At 46.7% G+C, this 24,301-nt stretch overlaps 1 protein-coding gene across 1 annotated transcript in view; it reads right to left on the reverse strand.

The window, feature by feature from the left end:
- Positions 1-24,301, reverse strand: part of samhd1 (SAM domain and HD domain 1) — a 56,730-nt gene that overhangs the window by 21,118 nt on the left and 11,311 nt on the right. Inside the window, exons 5-9 of the mRNA XM_080204639.1 lie at positions 21,877-21,992; positions 11,265-11,335; positions 9,082-9,261; positions 8,450-8,550; positions 2,539-2,647 (exon numbers count right to left, since the gene is read on the reverse strand). Of these exons, the coding sequence (XP_080060765.1) occupies positions 2,539-2,647; positions 8,450-8,550; positions 9,082-9,261; positions 11,265-11,335; positions 21,877-21,992 (577 nt within the window). The remainder of the gene's footprint in view (positions 1-2,538; positions 2,648-8,449; positions 8,551-9,081; positions 9,262-11,264; positions 11,336-21,876; positions 21,993-24,301) is intronic.

Consider the following 24,301-nt stretch of genomic DNA (forward strand, 5'->3'; position numbering starts at 1 on the left):
GGCAGGCTCGAAGGGCTAAATGGCCTACTCCTGCTCCTATTTCTTATGTTCTTATGATTCTGAAGTTTAAATGCCCGAGTGGCTGAAAAGAGTAATGAAAATCATGGAGATGCAAGAGAGGCCAGAACTGAGGGAATGTGGAATCATAGAATCCCTCCAGTGCAGAGGGTGGTCATTCGGCCCATCGAGTCTGCACTTACAGCGACCCCACTGAGCCCTGTCCACACAATCCCACGTATTTGCCCCAACACTAAGGGGCAATTTATCACGGCCATTCCACCTAACCTGCATATCTTTGGACTGTGGGAGGAAACCGGAGCACCCAGAGGAAACCCACGCAGACACGGGGAGAATGTGCAAACTCCAAACAGACAGTGACCCGAGGCCGGAATCGAGCTCGGGGCTCTGGCGCTGTGAGGCAGCAGTGCCGCCTATTCTCAGGGAGGTGTAGGGTTGAAGGACGTTAGTGATATGAAGGGGCAAAGACAGGGGGAGATTTTAAAGCAAGGATGTTGAATGTTAATTAATAATTAAAATCGACCATTAAAACCAACAGAAGTCAGTGAGCACAGGGATAATGGGTGATAATTTGTGTAGTGTGTGCTCGCTGTATTTTAATTGGTATGCCCTCAGTTCAACAAATGATCAGCGTCACACAAAGCAAACGCTTTCACAATGGACTTGAATTAACAGGCAGTTAGGTTCAATTCGCCAACAGTCATTCCCAGGTAAAAGTTATAACAGCAAATTCAGTCCAAATAAAAATCATCCTTTCAATCTGATTAGTTTATTTATTAGTGTCAGAAGCAAGGCTTACATCAACACTGCAATGAAGTTACTGTGAAATTCCCCTAGCCGCCACAGTCCGGCACCCATTCGGGTCAATGCACCTAACCAGCACGTCTTTCAGACTGTGGGAGGAACCTGGAGCACCCGGAGGAAACCCACGCAGACACAGGGAGAACGTGCAAACTCCATCTAAACCCAGTACCCAAACTTAACCCAGTTCAAGCAAAACATCTGAAAAACTCGGGCAGGATCTGGAGACAAAACTTTAGTTTGCTCGTTGGGGGTTCAATATTTTTCCCACGGGATCAACTGCCTCAAAACAGAAACACCAACCAGAGACTAGGTCCAGGACAACGGTGTCACACATGCTCTCTAACAGGAATTACCATCTGCACCTTTCACAATTAAATAACGTGGTCAATTAAAATCAAATTCAAACACAAAAACAGTGCTTACATTTGTGAAACAATGCGAGCAATACAGAGCGTGACTGTCTGCAACTCCCTGCTGAGCTGACAAGTAACAGCAGACGTCTGGGATACTCACTGTAAACAATCCCTTATTATCGGTGACTCATCCTTCTGGGAAATCACCTGCCCCCAAGTCAGGGAGTGTATATTCCTTTCACCAAATGCCCAGGGAGTCAAGAAATCAAGGTTTAAACTTGTTGATGTATCTTGGCAAGCTATCAACTTTGATAGCAAAATATTAAGAGAAACAATTCAGGATTTGCAGTGAAGGGGATTTTGGAACTGGTCTTTTTGTCACCCAAATACATCAGAGCACATCATCGTCAACCAAAGCCACAAAAGCAAAACCCCAAAAGGTTTTCATAGAATCCCTACAGTGCAGAAGGAGGCCATTCAGCCCATTGAGTCTGCACCAACAACAATCCCACCCAGGCCCTATTCCTGTAACTCCACATATTTACCCTGCTAATTCCCCTGATACTAAGGGGCAATTTGGCAATGGCCAATCCACCTAACCAGCACATCTTCAGGATGAAACCCACACAAACACGGGGAGAATTTCACACAGTTTTAAAAGCATTCTCCGGATGTACCCACTATACGGAGAACCACTAAAATACAAAGCAGCCTGGACAGAACAATCTAAAATCTTAAATCAGATGTGTATGATTCACATTCAGGTCTGTGGAATCAATTCATCGTGACCTTGCAGTATCTGTTACTTTACTTTTTCTAGAGTCATAGATGTCCACAGCTCAGGAAAGGGCCTTTGGCCCATCACATCTGCGCCAGCCAAAAACAACAACCACCTAACTCTTCAACTACCACGTACCCTCAATTAGATCACCACAACCTGATGATAATCCAACCTCGGTGGATGTGTTTAGCAGATATATATCACTCGTCTATCAGTGTTGTGGGAGTGCTTTCAACACATGACTGCAATGACTCGGGGCGAGGGGGGGTGTGTCATCAGCTTTTGAAAGACAACTAGTGCCAATCCTGCCAACTATACCCATATCCCTTGAATGAATCTTCATAGGACACAATATGCTTTGAGGTTGTAGATCTGGCCCACCATTCTTTATGCCCCAAGTTCCTATGCATGGAGGCAGATAGATAAAAGGAGAATATTGGACAGCATTATATCGAGTTAACTGCTGCGAATACAGGGGTAATAATAGGTTTAGTGTGCCTGTGCGGAGTGAAAAATTCACCAGGGTTTTCTTTAAGGAAAGCTTTAACAAGACTGTCCATTTAATCTGACAATAGACATCACCTTATCTCGAGTGCAAATATGCTTCTTTTTGCCAACCTCACAAACTCGAGCAAACTTGATGAAGCGTGCAAAGTCAAAGTTGTTCCGGATTCCCAGGTGGTGACAGTCCCTTCAGAAACAAGACAAGACACCATCAATCTCAGCCTTCACATCAACTCGATTAAAGGTGACGACACGTTCTGTTGAATCATCACACAATCTCCAAATGAAGAAACCAGCTCATGCTTTCAAATTGTAAATAAGTTCCCGGCAAGGGGAAAAGCGCACCCCAACTCCATTCCTAAAGGCTCCAGGTCTAATCAGTTTCTTTTCCGTTCCAATGGCTTCCTCGCTCAGGAACTTCCCCTTTAGACAAGTAAATGTAACTCTGTTATTTAATTCTGTGTTATAATCATTTAAAATCTAAGATGTGGCGAGGGAAAATGTTGGCCATATGAAGGATCCAAAGGAAAATCTTCATGAAAAAGCAAAGGATTTGGCCAAAGGATGAAAACGAGGTCTATGTCTTCACAAAGGAAACAATTATAGAATCCTACAGTGCACAGGGAGGCCATTCAGCCCATCGCGCCTGCACTGACCACAATCCCACCCAAGCCCTACCCCCATAACCCTATGCATTAACCTTAGTGTCAGAGGGTCTAGCTAAGGGGCAACTTTGCACGGCAAATCCATCTAACCCGCACATCTTTGGAGTGTGGGAGGAAACCGGAGCACCCGGACGAAACCCACGTAGGCACGGGGAGAAAGTGCAGATTCCACACAGACAGTGGCCCAAGCCAGGAATCGAACCCTGGTCCCTGCCGCTGTGAAGCTGCATTGCTAACCACTGTGCCGCCACATAATGTGAAAGTTACACTGAATGGAGGCAAGGAAATTCTAGATGGGATTACAAGAGACAGAAGACGTATTTGGAAGATTGTTTCTGCAAGACGACAAGTCATCTGGTCCAGATGGAACATATCCCAAGTTAGTGAAAGAAAAAAAAAGTAGAAAGAACAGAGGGACTGGTCAAAATCTTTCAATCCTCGCTGAATTGAAGGTCAGAGGAAATTGCGAGGCATCTTGAAAGGAATTGCTTGATAGAGCAGACGCAGCACGGTTTCATTAAAGGGAAGTCGTGTTTGACAAATTTGCTGGAGTTCTATGAGGATGTGTCTAGGGCGGTGGATAGAGGAGAGCCGGTGGATGTGGTCTTTCTAGATTTTCAGAAGGCGTTTGACAAAGTACCTCACAAGAGGTTATTGCAGAAGGTCGAGGGACATGGAGTTGGGGGTAGGGTGTTAGCGTGGATAGAGGATTGGTTGTCAAATAGGAGGCAGAGAGTGGGGGTCAACGGGTGCTATTCGGATTGGCGAATGGTGACTAGTGGAGTGCCCCAGGGGTCGGTGCTGGGGCCTCAGCTTTTTACCATTTATATAGATGATCTGGAGGAGGGAACCGAGTGTAGGGTGTCGAAATTTGCTGATGACACCAAGATTGGGGGAACGGCAAATTGTGCGGAGGGTGTGGAGAGTCTGCAGAAGGATCTAGATAGGCTGGGCGAATGGGCCAGGAAATGGCAAATGGAATTTAATGTTGGCAAGTGTGAGGTGGTCCACTTTGGTAGGAAGAATGGTAGGAAGGACTATTACTTACGGGACGAAAAACTGCAGCAGGCGACGGTGCAGAGGGACCTCGGGGTCCTTGTGCATGAGTCGCAAAAACCCAGCTTGCAGGTGCAGCAGGTGGTCAGGAAGGCAAATGGGATGCTGGCCTTCATAGCGAGGGGGATTGAATATAAAAGTAGGGAGGTCTTGCTGCAGCTGTATAGGGCATTGGTGAGGCCGCAGCTGGAGTACTGTGTGCAGTTTTGGGCGCCGCACCTGCGCAAAGATATTTTGGCCTTGGAGGGAGTGCAGAGGAGGTTTACTAGGCTGATACCGGAGTTCAGGGGGTTGAGCTATGAGGAGAGGCTGAATAAACTGGGCTTATACTCGTTAGAGTTTAGAAGAATGAGGGGAGATCTCATTGAGACGTATAAGATGATGAATGGGATGGATAGGATAGAGGTGGAGAGACTCTTCACGCTCAAAAAAGACAGTAGGACTAGGGGGCACAGCCTCAAGATAAAAGGGGGGGCGGTTTAGAACGGAGTTGAGGAGGAACTTCTTCACTCAAAGGGTGGTGAATCTCTGGAATTCTCTGCCCGTTGAAGTGGTGGAGGCTGCCTCACTAAATATTTTTAAGATGCAGGTTGATGGGTTTTTGATAAGAGAGGGGATTAAGGGTTATGGGGAGAGGGCGGGAAAGTGGAACTGAGCAGCGACAGATCAGCCATGATCTTATTGAATGGCGGGGCAGGCTCGAAGGGCTAGATGGCCTACTCCTGCTCCTATTTCTTATGTTCTTATGAATACAAGGATACTGGAGGAGAGGTGAGTTTCTGATAGAAAGGGAAGAGGGATGAATAAGGAATCCACCAGCTATCCACCAAGAGTTTAGAAGAATGAGGGGAGATCTCATTGAGACGTATAAGATGATGAATGGGATGGATAGGATAGAGGTGGAGAGACTCTTCCCGCTCAGAAAGGACAGTAGGACTAGAGGGCACAGCCTCAAGATAAAGGGGGGGCGGTTTATAACGGAGTTGAGGAGGAACTTCTTCACTCAAAGGGTGGTGAATCTCTGGAATTCTCTGCCTGTTGAAGTGGTGGAGGCTGCCTCGCTAAATATTTTTAAGACGCGGCTTGATAGGTTTTTGATAGGCAAGGAGATTAAGGGTTATGGGGAGAGGGCGGGAATGTGGAACTGAGCCACGACAGATCAGCCATGATCTTATTGAATGGCGGGGCAGGCTCGAGGGGCTAGATGGCCTACTCCTGCTCCTATTTCTTATGTTCTTATGTTTCTTAGTCAGATTTACACCAGCACATGGACAACTACTGAAAATCCATCAGGCTCAAGAAAAAAGCTTTTATCTGGAAAGACAATGAGTTAATCAAGGAGATACAACAGTGATTTGTAAAAGGCAAATCATGTCTGACTAACTTCTTTGATGAGGTAACCGAGGTTGATCAGAAGATGCTGTATGTGGACCTTCGAGAGGCATTTCAGACACAGGAAGTTTATGAAGAAGGTGGAAGCCCATAGGTTCAAACATGTCTCAGTGGCAGGCGGCAGGAGAAAAGTAATGTTTAAAGTAATGTTTATTTAGTAGTCACAAGTAAGGCTTGCATTAACACTGCAATGAAGTTACGGTGAAATTCCCCTAGTCGCCGCACTTCGGCACCTGTTCGGGTTAATGCACCCTAACCAGCACGTCTTTCGGACTGTGGGAGGAAAGTGGAGCACCTGGAGGAAACCCACGCAGATACAGGGAGAATGTGCAACTTCCACAGCGACCCATACCAGGAATCGAACCTGGGTCCCTGGCACTGTGAGGCAACTGTGCTAACCACTGTGCTGCCCCTGGTGCTAATGCTACTGGATGGATTGGGTTATTTTATATACAGACAGGGAGGTTGTTTGCAGTAGTGTTCTCCAAGGATCAGTTTAGGGGCTATTTTAACTCTTCAATTTCTATAAATGACCCACGTTCAGATGCATAACAAGAGGCAAGGTGAAATTTTTCACTCCGAGGTCCCTGGAACACTCCACAAAGCTGATGGATATTTCATAAAATGAGAGCTGGACAAGTTCTTGAAGAGGAATCTATGGGGTTGTGCCCAAATAGAAGGGTTCTAGACTGAGCATGACTGCTCCTTCAAAAGAGCATGCATAGGCAAGATGGGCTGAATGGCCTCCAACGGTGCTGAAAGCTTCTATGATTTTGTGAGTTAAGAAATGGGGCAGAGAGAGACACCAAGAAATGACAGACCAGTTACAGGGAAGTTACTGAAACCTATAATTAATGACCAAATAAACTGCTGAACATACAAAGAAAATCCAAACACTTTAAGAAGTATTTACATCAGCACGTGAAATGCCATTGTAGCTAAGGTTATGGGCCAAGTGCTGGAAGATGGGATTAGGATAGATCATAGAATCTCTGCAGTACAGAAGGCGGCCATTCGGCCCATTAAGTCTGCACCGACCACAATCCCACCCAAGCCCTATTCCCGCAACCCCACACATACACCCCGCTAATCCCCCTGACACTTGGGTCAATTTAGCATGACCAATCAACCTAACCCACACATCTTTGCAGGGTGGGAGGAAACCAGAGCACCCGGAGGAAACCCACACAGACACGGGGAGAATGTGCAAACTCCGCACTGACGGTGACCTGAGGCCGGAATTGAACCCGGGTCCCTGGCATTGTGAGGCAGCAGTGCTAACCACTTTGCTGCCCTTGATGGCCAGCGCAGGCACAATGGGCCAAAGGGCCTTTTTCCATCCTGTAACACTATGACAATGCTAATGGGATCTTCACCGTTTATCCCAGAGAACCGTGATGTATAAGAGGGAGAGCAAAGTTGTGCCACAGTTATCCAATGCCCTGGTTCAAGCACATGTCTGGTTGCTGTACCCTACAAAAAAGGACAGAGCAGGCTACCAAAGACTCACCAGAATGTTACCAGGGCTGAATGGTTAGATTATGAGGATTACATAAACTGGGCTCATGTTCTCCAGAAAAGGGAAGGTTAAGGAATCATTTGACTTAGGTTTTAGGATCTAGAAAGGAATCGGGAGGGGTGGATAGAATGAGATAATTCCCACTGGAGGAGGGAGTCTAAGACAAGGAACCTAACCCTTAAAATCAGAGCCAGGACAGACAGGAGACAAGTTAGAAAACAAGTCTTCATAAAGGGTGGTCACAATTAATTTAAATCTGTGGTCAACAATATTTGGAGAGCCAAGAGGACAAAAGGTTGATGAGTTTAGGTGGGGTGATGGAGGTCAGTAAGGTACAGATCACCTACAATCTCAGTGAGTGGCAGGGCAGATGGGGGGCTGAAGTATCTACTCTTGTTCCCATGGATTCCCACACCAAAGGAAACAGTTTTTCTACACTGACTCTCTTAGGTTCCTTTATCATTTTGAATACTCTGATCAGAACACTCGCAACGTTCAAAGGGAATACAACCAAGCTTCTGCAACCCTTAATCATGCAATGCCTTAAACAAGGAATCATGTTGAGGATGCAGCAGTGGAAAAGACTACTGACAAACAAGTCATCATGATCCCAGTGGTGGAGAAGTCCAGAACTAGGGGTCATATTTTGAGAATAAGTATTAAACCTTTAGGACTGAGGTGAGGAGAGATTTCTTCACCCAGAGAGTGGTGAATGTGTGGAATTCACTGCAAGAAAAGGTAGTTGAGGACAAAATATTGTGTAATTTCAAGAAGGTATTAGATAAAGCACAGGGGGGCTAAAGGGACCAAGGAATGTGCAGGGGGAGGTGGGCAGTGTTCCTATGGATCAAATGGTCACTGGATTACCAATTCCTGTTTAATTAGCCCTCAGCCAAGCCTACAAATCAGGTAAGACTCTCCCTTCCTGGCTATACAACTGGTGGGAAGCACACCCATATTAAACAGCCAATGGAGTTCAAAGTCAGGCTGAAACGTGCTTCCCCATATAGTCAAACAGCCGGCCAACATTTACACATTTACAGCCACTACTCAGGGGAGACACCAGTGTCTGTGGAACCGCACTCCAGCAAAAGCAAAATCTTCAGCAGCAAAAGAGAGGAAATTGGAACAAATACAAAAGTCTCCTCTTTAAGCACGATTCTAGTGGCCAGAACCGACACACCCGATTTAAGTTAACTTTGAGCGGGATTTTCCAACCACCGGGATGGGAAAATTTGGAGTGCCATCCCTGCCAGGGTGCTGGAAAATCCCAGCTTTCGAGTTCCTGCCGTGAGGAGACATGGATGAAAGAATGTTCTTCACTAAGTGATCAGAGAGATTGAGAGAGCAGACTTACCTGGCAAAATAATCCCACTTATCAACATCAATCCCATTTCTCTTGTTGGCAACAATTTCATACAGAAAGCCCTTCTCTCTGGGCCGGCCTTTGTATGGCCACTGAAAAGACAAGATACCAAAGTTAGATACAGACATTGAACTCTCAGGACAAAGTAAATACTGAGTGTTATGCCTTGGTTTCTTCCTTCTCATCTGCACTACCTTCAATCTCTGTATCACGAGCAACTAACGTAGGTGAAATAAGATACCTCATCAACCTGACTGAGCTCTAACATATCATGCTGTCCTCATAACCCCACACATTTAGCATGGCCAATCCACTGAGACTGCACATCTTTGGACTGTGGGAGGAAACCGGAGCACCTGAAGGAAACCCATGCAGACATGGGGAGAACATGCAGACTCCGCACAGACAGTGACCCAAGCTGGGAATCAAACCTGAGTCCCTGGCGCTGTGAGGCAACTGTGCTAATGGAGACAGATTTACATTCCAGATTTATCTATTGAATTTAAAATTCCACCAGCTGCCATGGTGGGGCTTTAGCACGATGCCACCAGGGTATTTTAAAACCAACCACCTCTCACACACCTTCCCTTCTCCCTTTCCCTTGGTTCGATGGGGTCACTTACCACCGAACAGTTTGTACTGCAGCCTTCACCATTGCTCCTCGCATCGGGTATTGGCCCTCCAATCTGCTCCTTGATAAATACAAGGTCATCTGGTAACTCTAGGCCATAGTTTGTCAGAACACCATCCAACCCATTGGCTCTGATCAAGTGCTCAAACATGGTCAGAGAAGCATCCTCGTGCTAGATTCAAGGAGAAAGATTGGGTCAGCGTTCAACGCAATTGGATGACGAGTGAAGCTGACATTATCACACGCTTAACATCGGGGCACCATATTTACACTGAACTCTCCCAATGCCAGGTAGAACATTTGGAGGATTCTCAACCAGAGGCCATAACTACAGGAGAGTCACAAATAAATCCATCAGAAACTCAGGAGAAAACCTCAGCAAGAAATTGCCAACCGTTCATGCCAGTGGGATTTTCCCATCCTGCTGCAGTGAACGGAGACTTGGCCGTTGCAGCGGGAGTGTGGCGTGAACGGGTGGTTAAGATCGTGCCCCACATTCCTTACCCAGTGGGTTTAGAACGTGTGGAGTTAGCTACCACAGGGAATAGTTAAGGTAAGTAGCATAAGAAGGTTATTCTGATAATACTCTGAATTAGACAAAAGGGGGCAGAAGTTGGTTGACGTGTAGAGTATAAACACCAGCAAGGACCAGTTGACCTGAACTCCTGCACTGTGTCTTTAAGAATGTACATGGCTGAGGATTTTTAATATGGAACTAAGGGTACAAAAGAGACAGCTAAACAGTTGAAGTGACCATTTCCACAACGCACTGAAATAAACATTCAGTGAGATGAAGAGTTAAAGAGCGGAATTTTTCTTTTCTCGACAATGTGTCAAATCAGGTGGGGAAAAAAAGAATCAGGTGGTTAGGTGCATTGACCTGAGCAAGTGCCAGGAGTGTGGCAACTAGGAAAATTCACAGTAACTTCATTGAAATGTTAATGTAAGCTTTACTTGTGACTAATGACCCTTACTTTAAAAGCGGGGTGTAGGCTGCCTCACTGCCAGCTTTCCCCACCAATATTTTGAAAACGTAAAATAAAAATAGAAACATATCTGCCATAGAACCTCCCCCACCCACCTCCCCCAACGGGCTCAGGACGCACCCACCCCCAGGAAATGCCCCCACAGACATGCGGTTCTTCCCCCTCCTCAGGAACCCGACCCCCCTGCACCTTCCCAATGGAAGCCAGGGGCAGTACCAGGGTGCTGCCTGGGCACAACCCTCTGCCCCCGGGGGAAGGTACTTACCCGTGCGTCCACAGTAGGGGTCGATTGCCAGGCCCCTGTCTGTCAAAGGCGGTTGTAAACCCTGTCAACGGAGGGGGGAGCAGGTGTGTGTGTGTGTGTGTGTGTGTGTGTGTGTGTGTGTGTGTGTGTGTGTGTGTGTGTGTGTGTGTGTGTGTGTGTGTGTGTGCGCGCGCGCGCTACAGCAGGGAATAACAATAATGACATTTAAATGCAAGGGAATGGGGTTCCCAACCTTTCATTGTATCAATGGCAGGGAGAGTTGAGCAGGGAAATCTGCCGGTGAGAGCGCCGTTTTGGGAATCTCTCCCGATTCTCCACCCCCACCACCATTCCGGCTCACTGAGAACGAGGGTGAAAAGTCCCCACAAAGTTCTGAGCCAAACTTTGCCTAAATTTAGCAGATCTCAGCAAGTCTGTGCTGAGGTACAAAGAACTTCCAAACTGCCAGAAATAAACCACTCGCTCAGTATGTTCCCAGCAGCACCTCAGTAATCAGTTCCTATGGCGATACTCATCGGCCTGATAAGATTGGCTGCCCAGTTAAGAGTGGATAGTGCAAGTGATGGAGAGTGTTCCAGAGGACTTAGTGAGAGAGCTTCCCACTCTCACACTCTCCATCCTCTGAGCCTGTGTACAAGAAGTGAAAGTGCAGACGCAGCACACAGATGGAGACAGTTGTATGGCGAGAACTCTCCAGAAACTGGGTCAGGACTGTTTAGGATGCTTCCAACAGGAAGGCGGGAAGCTTTCACTGCAACAAGAAGCAAATATCAGAACCAGAAATGACAAGAAAACCATTACAATATTCAATTCCACTGGGAGTCTTAACCGAACCCTATTTAACATGGGCAATACGTTAATGACAGCTCACTGCATCGTTCCGTGTAACACTCGGCACATCTCGGACTCAACAAATAATATTACCTTCCATTTTGAATCTTTCCGAGTAAGAGGGATAAATTTTCCGTCAAACAGGTGGGAAAACGGCCCATGACCTGGCAAAGTGAAAGGTAAAAGTGTTAAATACGCTGTATCTTAACATCTTCTATCTCAAACCCTGATCCTGAGGGGGTATCAGTAACAGTATTATTTCCTCTGTTGAAGCAAGTAGTGTTTTCTTATTAGTGTCACAAATAGGCTTCATTGATTAATACTGCAATGAAGTTACTGTGAAAATCCCCTAGTCACCACACTCTGGCACCTGTTCAGGTACACTGAGGAAGAATTTAGCACGGCCAATGTACCTAACCAGCACGTCTTTCTGACTGTGGGAGGAAACCAGAGCACCCGGGGAGACACTGAGAGAATGTGCACACAGACAGTGACTCAAGCCAGGAATCGAATCCAGGCCCCTGGCGCTGAGAGGCAGCAGCGCTAACCACTGTGCCACCATAGCATCACCTAACGGAAAGCCTGAGCTAATTTCCTTGGGATTTGCCGTTAGGGCAGGACCAAATTTCTGCTGGGATTTACAGTGAATGTTGAAAGAAATTTCCAAACCCCAATACCAACTGGAGGGAGTTCAGATTTCAGTTCCACAAATCTGGGTCAAGAGTTGATTTCTAGACCTTAACTCTGGTTCAATAACCAACTGCAGTACAGCATTCCATCAACATTTAAGACCTTAGGACATAGGAGCAATATTAGGCCACTCAGCCTATCAAGTCTGCTCCACCATTCAATCAAGGTTGATATTTTTCTCATCCCCATTCTCCTGCCTTTTCTCCATAATCCCTGATCCTCCTATTAATCAAGGGCGTTTCTACCTCTGTCTTAAAGACACTCAATGACCTGGCCTCCACAGCCTTCTGCAGCAAAGAGTCCACAGATTCACCACTCTCTGGCTGAAGAAATTCCTCCTCATCTCTGTTTTAAAGGATCATCCCTTTAGCCTGAGGTTATGCCCTCTGGTTCCAGTTTTTCCTATTTGTGGAAACATCGTCCCCATGTTCACTCCAACCAGGCGTCGCAGTATCCTGTAAGTTTCAATAAGATCCCCCCTCAACCTTCTAAACTCCAAGGAGTACCGACCCAGAGTCCTCAACCGTTCTTCATACGACAAGCTCTTCATTCCAGGAATCATTCTTGTGAACATCCTCTGGACCCTTTCCAAGGCCAACACAACCTTCCTTAGATATGGGACCCAAAACTGTTCACAATATTCCAAATGGGGTCTGCCCAGAGCCTTACACAGCCTCAGAAATACATCCCTGCTTTGGTATTCTTGCCCTCTCGATATGAATGCTATGAACTCTTATGAATATAAACATTTCAGACGCAAACACTAAGCATGGGATTCTGTAACAACTTCAAACATTGCACACCATTCTGAAATGAACTGTAGCCATAACCCCTTCATGAGGTTTTTCTAGATTGGGGAGACCTCACTGACAACAATCCCCACCTGAGTTTAAGATACCCAGCTGCTACAGACATTGGTCTGGGTCTGAAATATTTCTCCCTCAAAGAAGTTAATTAACAGAGAATGTTATCTTCTTCCAAATAACTGCTTTTAACCAGCATCTACCCGAATATTGTAAGTCTAGGGATCTTTCTTCAAAAATGTATAGCCCTACTTAGGAATATAGAGTGAGTTATTCTTTGGAGTGGTATACAGAGCATGAGGAATCTATATTTTACTAACTTATTCACAAATTTATTTCAGAACGTAAGCAATACACTGCAAATGACGAAGTACATTGTAATATTAAAGATCATGATTTTTAGTTCCAATCGAGAATCCAAACATTAAAACTCTTATAATACAGTCAAAAAAATATAGAATAATCATCAAAATCTGAAAGTGTCATCTTAAACTCCCCCAGCAAAAGGTAGTCTTATCAAACGTACCCAACTATTTGCTTGGCTCAATGATTTGAGGGTTAAAACTCTGAAGTATTGCAAGTTCCTAACTTTATACATTTTCTAATGAGATAATTCTTTGCAGACGTGGGATGTGGTCTCTGTGCAAGTTGCTTCCCTTTTTATTATCCTCAATGCTCTATCCTTCACAACTGAATCATTGCCAATAATTGTGGAGAATTGTCTTGTTCTGTGGTCCAAACTTTTATCGGTCAGCAAATGGGCGGCACGGTGACACAGTGGTTAGCACTGCTGCCTCACAGTGCCAGGGACCTGGGTTCGATTCCCGGCTTGGGTCACTGTCTGTGTGGAATTTGCACGTTCTCCCTGTGTTTGTGCGAGTTTCCTCCGGGCGCTCCAGTTTCTTCCCCACAGCCTGAAAGAAGTGCTGGTTAGGGGCATTGACCCGAACAGGCGCCAGACTGTGGCGACTAAGGGAATTTCACAGCAACTTCATTGCAGTGTTAACGTAAGCCTTACTTGTGACATGAATGAATGAACTTTAATTTAAATGCCTACAACGTCTTCAAGTAACAACCCCTCTCAACTTTTACTTGTTCCTTACTTTTGTGTGTTTTTTGTAAAAGGGTTTTGAAACTTTACACAGAATTCAGATCTTTGTCACGATTTGACCACCCAAAAGCTCAAACTCTTTTCTTCAATAAAAAGTGGTAACATTCCTTTGAAGTTGATTTGAACAAATTGTTTCACAAAGTAGCAGTACTCATTGGTGCTAGCCTTCAATGAATTCTCTTTATGTTATTAACATTTGAACATTCCTTGTTGCTAACAGTTATCTGCTCTGTAACAGCCTGCACGAGGATACCCGTGTTCAAAAGAAAAGATTTTTCTTAATTCCAAGTGGATTGTAAAACCATTACGTAATGCTCATTTGTTCTCGAAATAACTCCTCAGAGGCAGGTGTCCTTTCACCAGGTTCCCTTTATTTACAGACTTGTCTCCATCCCCAAGAGTGCTTCAGATGCAATGTCAGGCTCCGGAATGTCAGCAGCCCTGACACTCCTCAATGTATGTCCATAGGTGAAACTCTCTGATTGGGCAGGCAATCATTACCTCAGTCAGGGAACTCTTGATTTTCCCCAACCAAAATCAAATTAACTTAGGCTACCCTCAATCAGGGAGCTCATACTCTATGAGGCCTACCTCATAGGCCTTGATGAGAGTATTACAGTTCTAAATTAAGCTTTAGAGGCTGTGGCTGGAATTTTCCTTTCCCGCCTGCCATGAGTGTTGTAGTGGGCGGGACAGGTCCACGCAAAGGACTGTTGATCTCGGGTGGGACTTTCCGGTCTTGGGTGAGCACTGCTGGAAGATCCCACAGTATGTGTATATGAGAGAGAGCGTGTGCGCGCTGGCAGAGATGTAAGATGGTTGGAGGAAAACTGATCCTTTTCCATGTCTTAAAAGAGTGACCACTTATTCAATTTATTTGTATTCATTAAAATGTAATGTCCTAATTATATACAAATTACCATTTCACCTAATTATATCTATATATTTTTAAATGTTTTGCTCCATTCTTGAAGTTACAAAGCCAATGCTCAGATTGGACTGGGCAGGCCAGAATCCATCTCCCTGCTTATTCCAAAAACCAAAATTCAAATTGAATTCATGGCCCCCAAAAGAGAGACAAACACAATCCGAGCTGACCAGAAAAGCCCCAACTTGGGCTTGATCTTAGCCAAAAGGCTTAGAAGCTATATTTCATCACAAAAGCATCAATTTTTTAAAATCATTTATTAGTGTCGCAAGTATGCTTACGTTAACATTGCAATGAAGTTACTGCGAAACTCCCCAAGTCACCACATTCCGGCAACTGTTCAGGGATACGCAATATCCAGGAAGAACTTAGCATGGCCAATGCACCTAACCAGCACGTCTTTCAGACTGTGTGAGGAAAGCGGAGCATCCGGAGGAAATCCACACAGACACAGGGAGAATGTGCAAACTCTCCACAGACAGTGACCCAAGCCGGGAATCGAACCCAGATCCCCAACGCTGTGAGGCAGCAGTGCTAACCACTGTGCTGCCCCCAAAGATTGAGCACCTTTGCATTAAACTGTGTCATCAATCCTGCGCAACCACACAATAATACATTCATAGCTAATGGAGCATTTGAATAGTCACACCCATGTGTAACACCTACAATACATTGCAGCTTATTGTGCCTGCATTCCCCTCAAATTATCAAACATCATCAAGCATGGGTGATGTTTGATAATTTGAGGGGAATGCAGGCACAGTAAGCTGCAATGTATTGTAGGTGTTACTAAGTAACTACACAATGCAGTGAGGTGACCTTGGTATGAAGTTCTCTGGAACATGTGCAATTACAATGAGAACTTTGAAAACAAAATGTTCCTGGCCTGTGAGCCACTGTAAATCCGCAATTACAGAGGTGATAGGTGAACAGAATTGGCACGCAATACCTGGTAAGAGAACCCCCTTGGAGTATGTAAAATACATAACTGACGCAGTGGAAACAGTAAAGGTCAAACTAGCATCTTCCACTCAGAATTCCCCCACATAGTGGGACAAAATCAACATAAAGTTTAACCAGGGAGATGCAATAGAATATTAATATCTAAAGTTGGACTAAATAACGGGTGGGTCACCCGTCTGCGTGGGATTCCTTCTGTTTCCTCCCACAGTCCGAAAGACGGGTGCATTGACCCGAACAGGCGCCGGACTGTGGCAACGAGGGGAATTTCACAGTAACTTCATTGCAGTGTTAATGTAAGCCTTACTTGTGACTATTAAATAAACTTGAACTTTAACCATATGCCTGTTGCGACGTGGGAATAGCATCCGGCAGCTACTCCCACACCGCCCATCACCACCGGTTCAAAGGTCATGCGGCAATCTGTGAATGGATGCAGGTGGTCTCTCCCATCTCCATAGGGCGATCTTTATGGGACGCCACGTCTCCCACTCGCCCCACTTTAAAAAGTGAGAAAGCCAGCTACCTCCTGGCCGTTTTATGTTGTAAGAAGTCTTTATATGGCCTATCACCCACTCACCTGACAAAGGAGCAGCGGGCGCTCCGAAAGCTAGTGGCTTTTGCTCCCAAATAAACCTGTTGGACTTTAACCTGGTGTTGTGAGACTTCTTACTGTGTTTACCCCAGTCCAACACCGGCATCTCCACATCATTTTATGTTGGACAGGGTTTCATTACCTCCACCGTATAAAGAGCCATTGACCAGTCTGATTGGCTGGCAGTTCTGTAGTCCCAGGAGTGCTCGCTTGAAGGTGTGTGGCTGCCCCCCGGGGCAGAGGGGGGTTATAGAAACCGGGGTATTGGCAGGGGTTGGGAGGCTAGCACCAGGAAGGCTTGAGGGAGGTCAGGGGTGCCAGGTGTGGGAGGCCAGTGAGTGGGTGGGGTTGTACGATTAGGGTTAAAGTGATCTGACATTGGGTGGGGAGGGGGCAGGGGGGAAATGCCTCCAACGGGCAGGGGACCCCAACAGGCAGTCCTCCTACACTTTGCCTTGTATAGTCCACCAACATTGAAACTGTACTCCTTACAGTCACGTTCAAGTGAACTGTACGCATACGGCTTGTTAATCTTTGGAATCCTCTTCCCAACAAGCAGTGGGGGGCTGGCTCATTGAGCATATTGAAGGCTGAGTTAGACTGATATTTGATCTGCAGGAGGTTCACGGATTATGGGGGACAGCAATGAAGAGTAGAGTTCAGGCCACAATCAGAACAGCCAAGGTCTTATTGAATAGCACAGCAGGCTCAAAGGGCCAGATAGCCTACTCCTGTTCCTATTTATGATCTGATGCATTGTAACATCAAGCTATTAGGCTCTTCCACCCCTCCAACTCCCCCCACTTTGCAGGTTCTTCTTTGCTCTGTTACAATTGTGCCTCCCAGCTTTCCGGGAGCCTGGATTCTCCTCTCTCTGGCCTGTCCCCTGTGGCTCAGTGACTCATCTCTGGGTCACAAGGTTCCGGATTCAAGCCCCACACAAACTGACACTCCAGTGCAGTACCGAGGGATGTGCTGCACTGGCAGAGGTGCCGCCTTTCAGATAAGATCTTAAACCAAGACCGCACAGGGGTACCGGGGAAGTTGATACATTTACTGCTCAGTCACCATCACTAAAAACAGATTATCTGGTCATTATCCCATTGCTGTTTGTGGGAGCTTGCTGTGTACAGGCTGGTTGCTGAGTTTCCTATGTTCCAACAGCGACTATATTTCAAAAGTACTTTATTGTTTGTAAAGCTTTGAGATATCCTGTGGCAGTGACAGGCGCTAGCAAAATACAAGTCTTCCTTCCCTTTCTGCAGCAACAGTGTCCTTTCCTGGAGCTAGTTTAGGATAAACCTTCTTCCATAATGACGGACTTTGGTTTTAATTTCCCTATTCTGCAGCATGTCCTTCATGGCCCCAGAACTGTTCCCAATCCTCCAGGAATTTCAGTCTTCCCTCCAGCATCATTCTTCCAAGCTCACATTCAGCCCCAGTGTCCTCCTGCTTCTGCACTCATTGCCATATTGGCACAGGGAACAACTAATTCAGGGAGTTTACCACCTCTGGAGTCTTGTTCCTAGAATCCCTACAGTGCAAAAGGAGGCCATTCAGCCCATCAGCTGCACCAACCACAAGCCCACCCAGGCTCTAACACTAAGGGGCAATTTACCCTAGCTAAATCAACTTTACCTGCGTATCTTTGTTCTCTAAACTTTGCCCTCTTTCCGAGTTTTGTAACTCTGTTTGTGGGAACAAATCATAGAATCCTTACACTGCAGAAGGAGGCCATTCGGCCCATTGAATCTGCACCGACCACAATTCCACCCAGGCTCTATCCCCAGAACGCCACATATTTACCTCACTAATCCCTATAACATATGCATCCCGGGACACTAAGGGGCAATTTAGCACGGCTAATCCGCCTAACTCCCACATCTTTGGACTGTGGCAGGAAACCCCACGCAGACGCGGGGAGAATGTGCAAACTCCACACAGACAGTGACCCAAGCCGAGATCGAACCTGGGTCCCTGTGACGCCGTGAGGTAGCAGCGCTAACCACTGTGCCACCCAGTATTAGGGATTCTTCATCTTTCTTTTCCCCCCAGTCTGTAACTGAAGCCTCAAGATGACTGCTCTATTATACTTGCATTTCTCTGAAATCACCTACAGATTTCCTCCTCTGTCTACGGAGGACAGCCAGCAATTTAAACAATTCCTTTCCCATTCCTCAAACCAAGCAGATTCAGTCATTGAACCCTCTGATATTTCATCCCTCTGCGGAACTGTAATATTACCATCGGTCAATGTCGAACCTCCTCCTTCTCCTGCCAACAATATTGATTCAGACATGGACCAGGTCTTCTGGCTATTCGCCTCCCACCTCACAGAGCGTCTTGCACCCGCTCAGGGATATCCGATTTCATTGCACCTTGGGAAACAATGCCCGATTCAGGACTGGTGTCCGTGACCCCAGCAACAACTGCACATACCCCGGTAATCAAATCCCTTCACTGTCCGTCATTCCTAAGTCAACCAATTCCATTGCAGGAGTCTCCGTGGCTGCGGGATAATTATTCCTGAAATGTGCTGCACAGTAAGGAGTCTGACAACACCAGGTTTAAGTCCAACTGATTTATTTGATGGTGAACTCACAAGCTTTCGGGGTTTCTCCCTTCGTCAGGTGACGCCTCTAGCTCAGAAACTCTACTCTGGAAATGTGGCTTTCTGGATCACAGCGCATTCTGGGGTTTCCACACGGACACGCAGGTTAACAAGTGTCAGAGATCCAGCCAAGTTAGCTAGCAACCATTTCCAAACTGCTTTTGTTCACAGTTTAAGGCTATTTAACTGTTTAGGCAGCGCTAACGACGCTAAAACTTTAATCACTAAAAACATTAATCGGTAAAGGGAATGCAGCTTATCTGTCTCACTCCACACTCTGAGCTGATGTTGGTGTGACCTAGCTTTTCTCCGCCGTTTTGCTTTTTATCACTCAAGGCTCTCCCACTCAACACCCCCCCCACCACCCTCAACCCCTGCTGGTTTCTCAGTCAGAGCTCCGCTGCGTTTAGTCTAATCCACATCAGGTCCTATCGATGTGCAGGAGGTCGCAGGCTCCCTGAGCTGGTGCCTTCCCCCCAAGAGCCAGCCACGCTAATCCCACCCTCTCCCGCTCGTTTCCGCACATCCTTTTAATCCTCTCCTCTTACCAAGCGACTGAGTCACTTCCTTTCCAAACATTCACTCTGCCTCGACAACAGTTGGCAGCGTAGCACTGCCTTCAGCTGGGCCTATACTCATCGGCACTAAGGAGAACGAGAGGCAATCTTACTGAAACATACTGTTTTCCAGTTAGGGGTGCTCTTAAAGCAACCCCCCAGCATCAAGATAACAACAGAGACCAGACAGGAACGATGCCAATCTCCACTTCTCAGATTTAACATACAGTGGCAACTTCGTTACAAAATCTATCCACTTTAGAATCCCTACAGTGCAGAAGGAGACCATTCAGCCCATCAGGTCTGCACTGACCACAATCCCACCCAGGCCCTATTCCCGGAACTCCACCTATTTACCCTGCTAATCCCCCTGACTCCAAGGGGCAATTTAGCACGGCCAATCAACCGAACCCACACATCTTTGGAGGGAGGGAGGAAACCCACGCAGACAAGGGGCATACGCGCGGTGGGTCGTGCGAGGGCTGCTCTTGGATTTTGCTTTGAGAGTGGGTCTGGGGGAGTTTGCGCATTCTCCCCGTGCTTGCGTGGGTTTTCTCCGGGTGCTCCGGTTTCCTCCCACACCCCAAAAACGTGCTCTTAGGCTGATTGGTGTAACAAATTATCCCTAAATTAGTCTTCCCTCAACCTTCCCCTATAGACGTAGACAAAGGTCACAGGTAGAGGAGGGCACTCAATGTTAAAATGGCAGCTCGGGCTGAAGGGCCTGTTTCCCGTGCTGTGTTGTTCTTTGTACATGGAGAGAATGTACAAACTCCACACAGACAGTGACCCAAGGTCGGTATTGAACCTGGGTCCCTGGCGCTATGAGGCAGCAGTGCTAACCACTGTGCCACCGTGCCGCCCCCTCTGTTGTTGGTTAAGATGGAGGATTACTCGGACACCTTTCAGGCTGCAACACCCTTACGCTTCTAGACCGAAAATACTAGGGGAGTTGACTGCTGGAGTTCTTGTTACAAAAGTGCTGAACTTTCTGTTATGAAGTGTGATACGAATAAGGAGTAGATGCTAAGTGTGGACTGGAAGGTCAGTCCAAACTCTGGTGAGGGAGGAGGTAGTATTAATGGTTAACATATTTTGCTAACTTGGGCCACACCTTACATCTGTCTGACTTTCCCTCTAATCAGCATTTCACAATGCTCCACAGTACTGTTCAATCCTAAACCGTCGCTGCAATAAAAGTTAGTTTCACAATTAATAAGACTAGATAGACAGTGAATCGAATGTGCCCTCCTTCTCTCTCTTCCCTGGGATACTCATAGAAATCATAGAGCCCTACAGTGCAGAAAGAGGCCCTTCGGCCCATCGAGTCTGCACCGAACACAATCCCACCCAGGCACTACCCCCATATCCCTACATGTTATACCCGCTAATCCCTCTAACCTACACATCCCTGGATACTAAGGGGCAATTTCTTAGCACGGCCAATCAACCCAACCCGCACATCTTCGAACTGTGGGAGGAAACCAGAGCACCCGGAGGAAACCCACGCAGACACGAGGAGAATGTGCGAACTCCACACAGACAGTGACCCGAGCCGGGAATCGAACCCAGGACCCCGGAGCTGTGAAGCAGCAGTGCTAACCACTGTGCTACCGTTCCGCCCCATACTGTAGGAGTTAGTACCTGATAATCACTTCATACACGTGGCCATTCTTCATGTGTGAGACACCCGGGTTACACTTACAACTGTGTGGCCAAATTCCATTCCAACTAGGTTTTTCAAGTTTGCTGATGACACCACTGTAGTGGATCGGATCTCAAACAATGATGAGACAGAGTGCAGGAAAGAGATAAAGAATCTAGTAAACTCTCACTCAATGTCAATAAAACAAAGTCATCAACTTCAGGAAGTGTAATGTAGGACATGTCCCTGTCTACACCAACAGCGATGAAGTGGAAATGCTCAAAAGTTTCAAGTTTCTAGGTGTCCAGATCACCTGTCCTGGTCTCCACATGCTGACATTGTAGTGAAGAAATCCCACCAATGCCTATGCTTTCTCAGGAGGCTAAGGAAATTTGGCATGTCTATTACGACTCTCACCAATTTTTACAGAAGCACCATAGGGGCAACAATGTGGCAGAGTGGTTGGCACTGTTATGGTGCAGCACGGTGGCAGAGTGGTTAGCACTGCGGCCTCAACGCCGGGGACCCGGGTTCAATTCCTGGTTTGGGTCACTGTCTGAGCGGAGTCGGCACATTCTCCCCGTGTCTGGGCTCCCCCCCCCCCCCCCCCCCCCCCCCCCCAGCCCGGGAATCTGTAGAACCTCCTGCCGTGCTAGACGACAGCTTCGGCTACTTAACACTTGTGGATTTAAAAAGAAACTTTTTGATCCCCATTTGTTTTGGAGTGTTATAATCCTGTTTCAGAAAAAAAGTCACATTCGTGGAGAATGCCACCCTGCCAGCGCCGACAGCACTGCTCACTCACCCAGATCATGGCAAAGGCCCGCAATCTGCACACACAGGATGTCCCGATGGTTAATCCGCAGTTCCGGCTGCCTTTCAGCTAAAGCTTTTACTAACTGGCCTGCCAGATATCCCACCCTGCAGGACGAGAGAGAGAGAGAGAGAGAATCATTTAACAAGGCCACACAACTCGCGGAAAAATCAACTGTCAGGAGGATTTTTAATGCCGTAAATTCCAATAAATTTTCCTGTGAAAAGCATCTAGTTATAGACTGCTCCAGTGTTTCCAAATGCCATTTGTGGCAAATAAGGGAAGGAACCAACAGCACCCCAAGTATCTGGAACAAGCTGCCAGGAGTAGGAGAGGTGGGTACAAATTTGTCTCTTAAAGAGCGTCTAGACAGTTACATGGGTAAGATGGGTATAGAGCGATATGGGCCAAATGCGGGCAATTGGGACAAGCTCACGGGTTTAAAAACAAAACTGCAGAATGGACAAGTTGGATCGAAGGGCCTGTTTCCATGCTGTAAACCTCTAATGATTCTGTGTGTAACAACTGATAAGATCTGAATGCTTGTACACTACCTATTATAGTCAACTTGGAAGGCAGGTCACTAACATAGCCAAGAGCACTGCTGGTTGCTTTACATGTCTGCTATTGCCAGGACAAGTGTAGTAATGATTCATTATTACATCTGTCCTGGTAATTGCATACACATAAAGCTCTTGCAACATATGCCTGCATCTATTTTTACAGAATCACAGTGTTTTAATCCAGGGAATCAAAATACCAAACCTCAGTGGGAACCCAACACTGTGCATGACACAAGAACAACTTGCATTTATGTACAGCTTGCCAAATTACAGGAGACAACTTGCTTTTAAATCATCCTTGCCGTTGTAATGTGGGAAATGAGGCAACCAATTATCATATGGCAGAGTTCCAAGAATAGTCATGGAATACCTGTGCTTTCTATGATTTTAGGGCTGAAATAATGGGCGGCACAGTGGTTAGCACTGCTGCCTCACAGTGCCAGGACCTGGGTTCGATTCCCTGCTTGGGTCACTGTGAATCATAGAATCCTACAGTGCAGAAAGAGGCCATTCAGCCCATTGAGTCTGCACTGAACACAATCCCACCCAGGCCCTATCCCCATATCCCTACATATTATACTCACTAATCTCTCTAACCTCCGCTACCCTGGACGCTAAGGGGCAATTTCTTCGCACGGTCAATCAACCTAAGCCACACATCTTTGGACTGTGGCAGGAAACCGGAGCACCCGGAGGAAACCCACGCAGACATGAGGAGAACGTGTGCAAACTCCACACAAACAGTGACCTGAGCCGAGAATCAAACCCAGGACCCTGAAGCTGTGAAGCAGCAGTGCTAACCACTGTGCTACCGTGCCGCTCCACAGTCTGTGTGGAGTTTGCACATTCCCCCCATGTCTGCGTGGGTTTTGTGTCCGAAAGATGCGCAGGTTAGATGCATTGGCCGTGCTAAATTCTCCCTCGGTGTACCCGAACAGGCGCCGGAGAGTGGCGACTAGGGGATTTTCACAGTAACTCCACTGCAGTGTCAATGTAAGCCTGCTTGCTACACTGATAAATAAACTGTAAAACTTATCGATTTAAGGTAAGGGGTGGCAGATTTAAAACAGAGACAAGGAGAAATTACTTCTCTCAAAGGGTGGTGAGTCTGTGAAATTTACTTCCACAGAGTGCCGGGGCTTTGAGTAAATTTAAGGAAGGGGGGGGACAGCTTTTTAACTATTAACGGGTTTGAAGGGCTATTGGTGATCGGGCAGGTAAGCGGAGGTGAGATCAGCCATGATCGTATCGAATGGCGGAGCAGACCCGAGGGGCTGGGTGGCCTCCTCCTGCTCTTATGACTCTGAGGAAACTTTATGCAGTCTTCGTGGGCAAAAAAATATTGCTCAATTTGTCACCTTTGAACTCGGCGCTGTGTTAGAATTCACTAAATGATTACAAGCACCCATGAGTGTGGAATTCGGGGGTCAGTGCCGGGGTCACTGTTGGGGGGAGGGGGGGTGACCGCGTAGGGGGTGACCACGTGGGGGGGGGGGGTTCCTTTTTTTTAAAAAATAATCAGGGTACCCTTTACAAGTGGCATCCTGATTGTCTGAAAGCCAAGGCTGCTGACACCCACCTCGCTGCGTAACATCAGGGGAACCACCTGCAAGATTTCTTTTGACTTAAATGTCAAAAATATAGTGGACAGAGTTGGTGGTTCAGTTGGCAGTGCAGCTGCATCCCACTCTCCCCGAGAAAATTCCACCATGAACCCAGAGTCTGTGCATGCGTCAGAGGTGTGACTCTTCCATCTCTCTGCCACCTTCATCCGTCAGGAAAAAAAAACAAAAGTCTGAGGTCATGACTCAAGAACAGCTTCTTCCCTGCTGCCGTCAGACTTTTGAATGGAC

This window comes from Carcharhinus amblyrhynchos, chromosome 16 (genome assembly GCF_965287045.1).
Source record: "Carcharhinus amblyrhynchos chromosome 16, sCarAmb.v2.hapA, whole genome shotgun sequence".
Classification (NCBI taxonomy): Eukaryota; Metazoa; Chordata; class Chondrichthyes; order Carcharhiniformes; family Carcharhinidae; genus Carcharhinus; species Carcharhinus amblyrhynchos.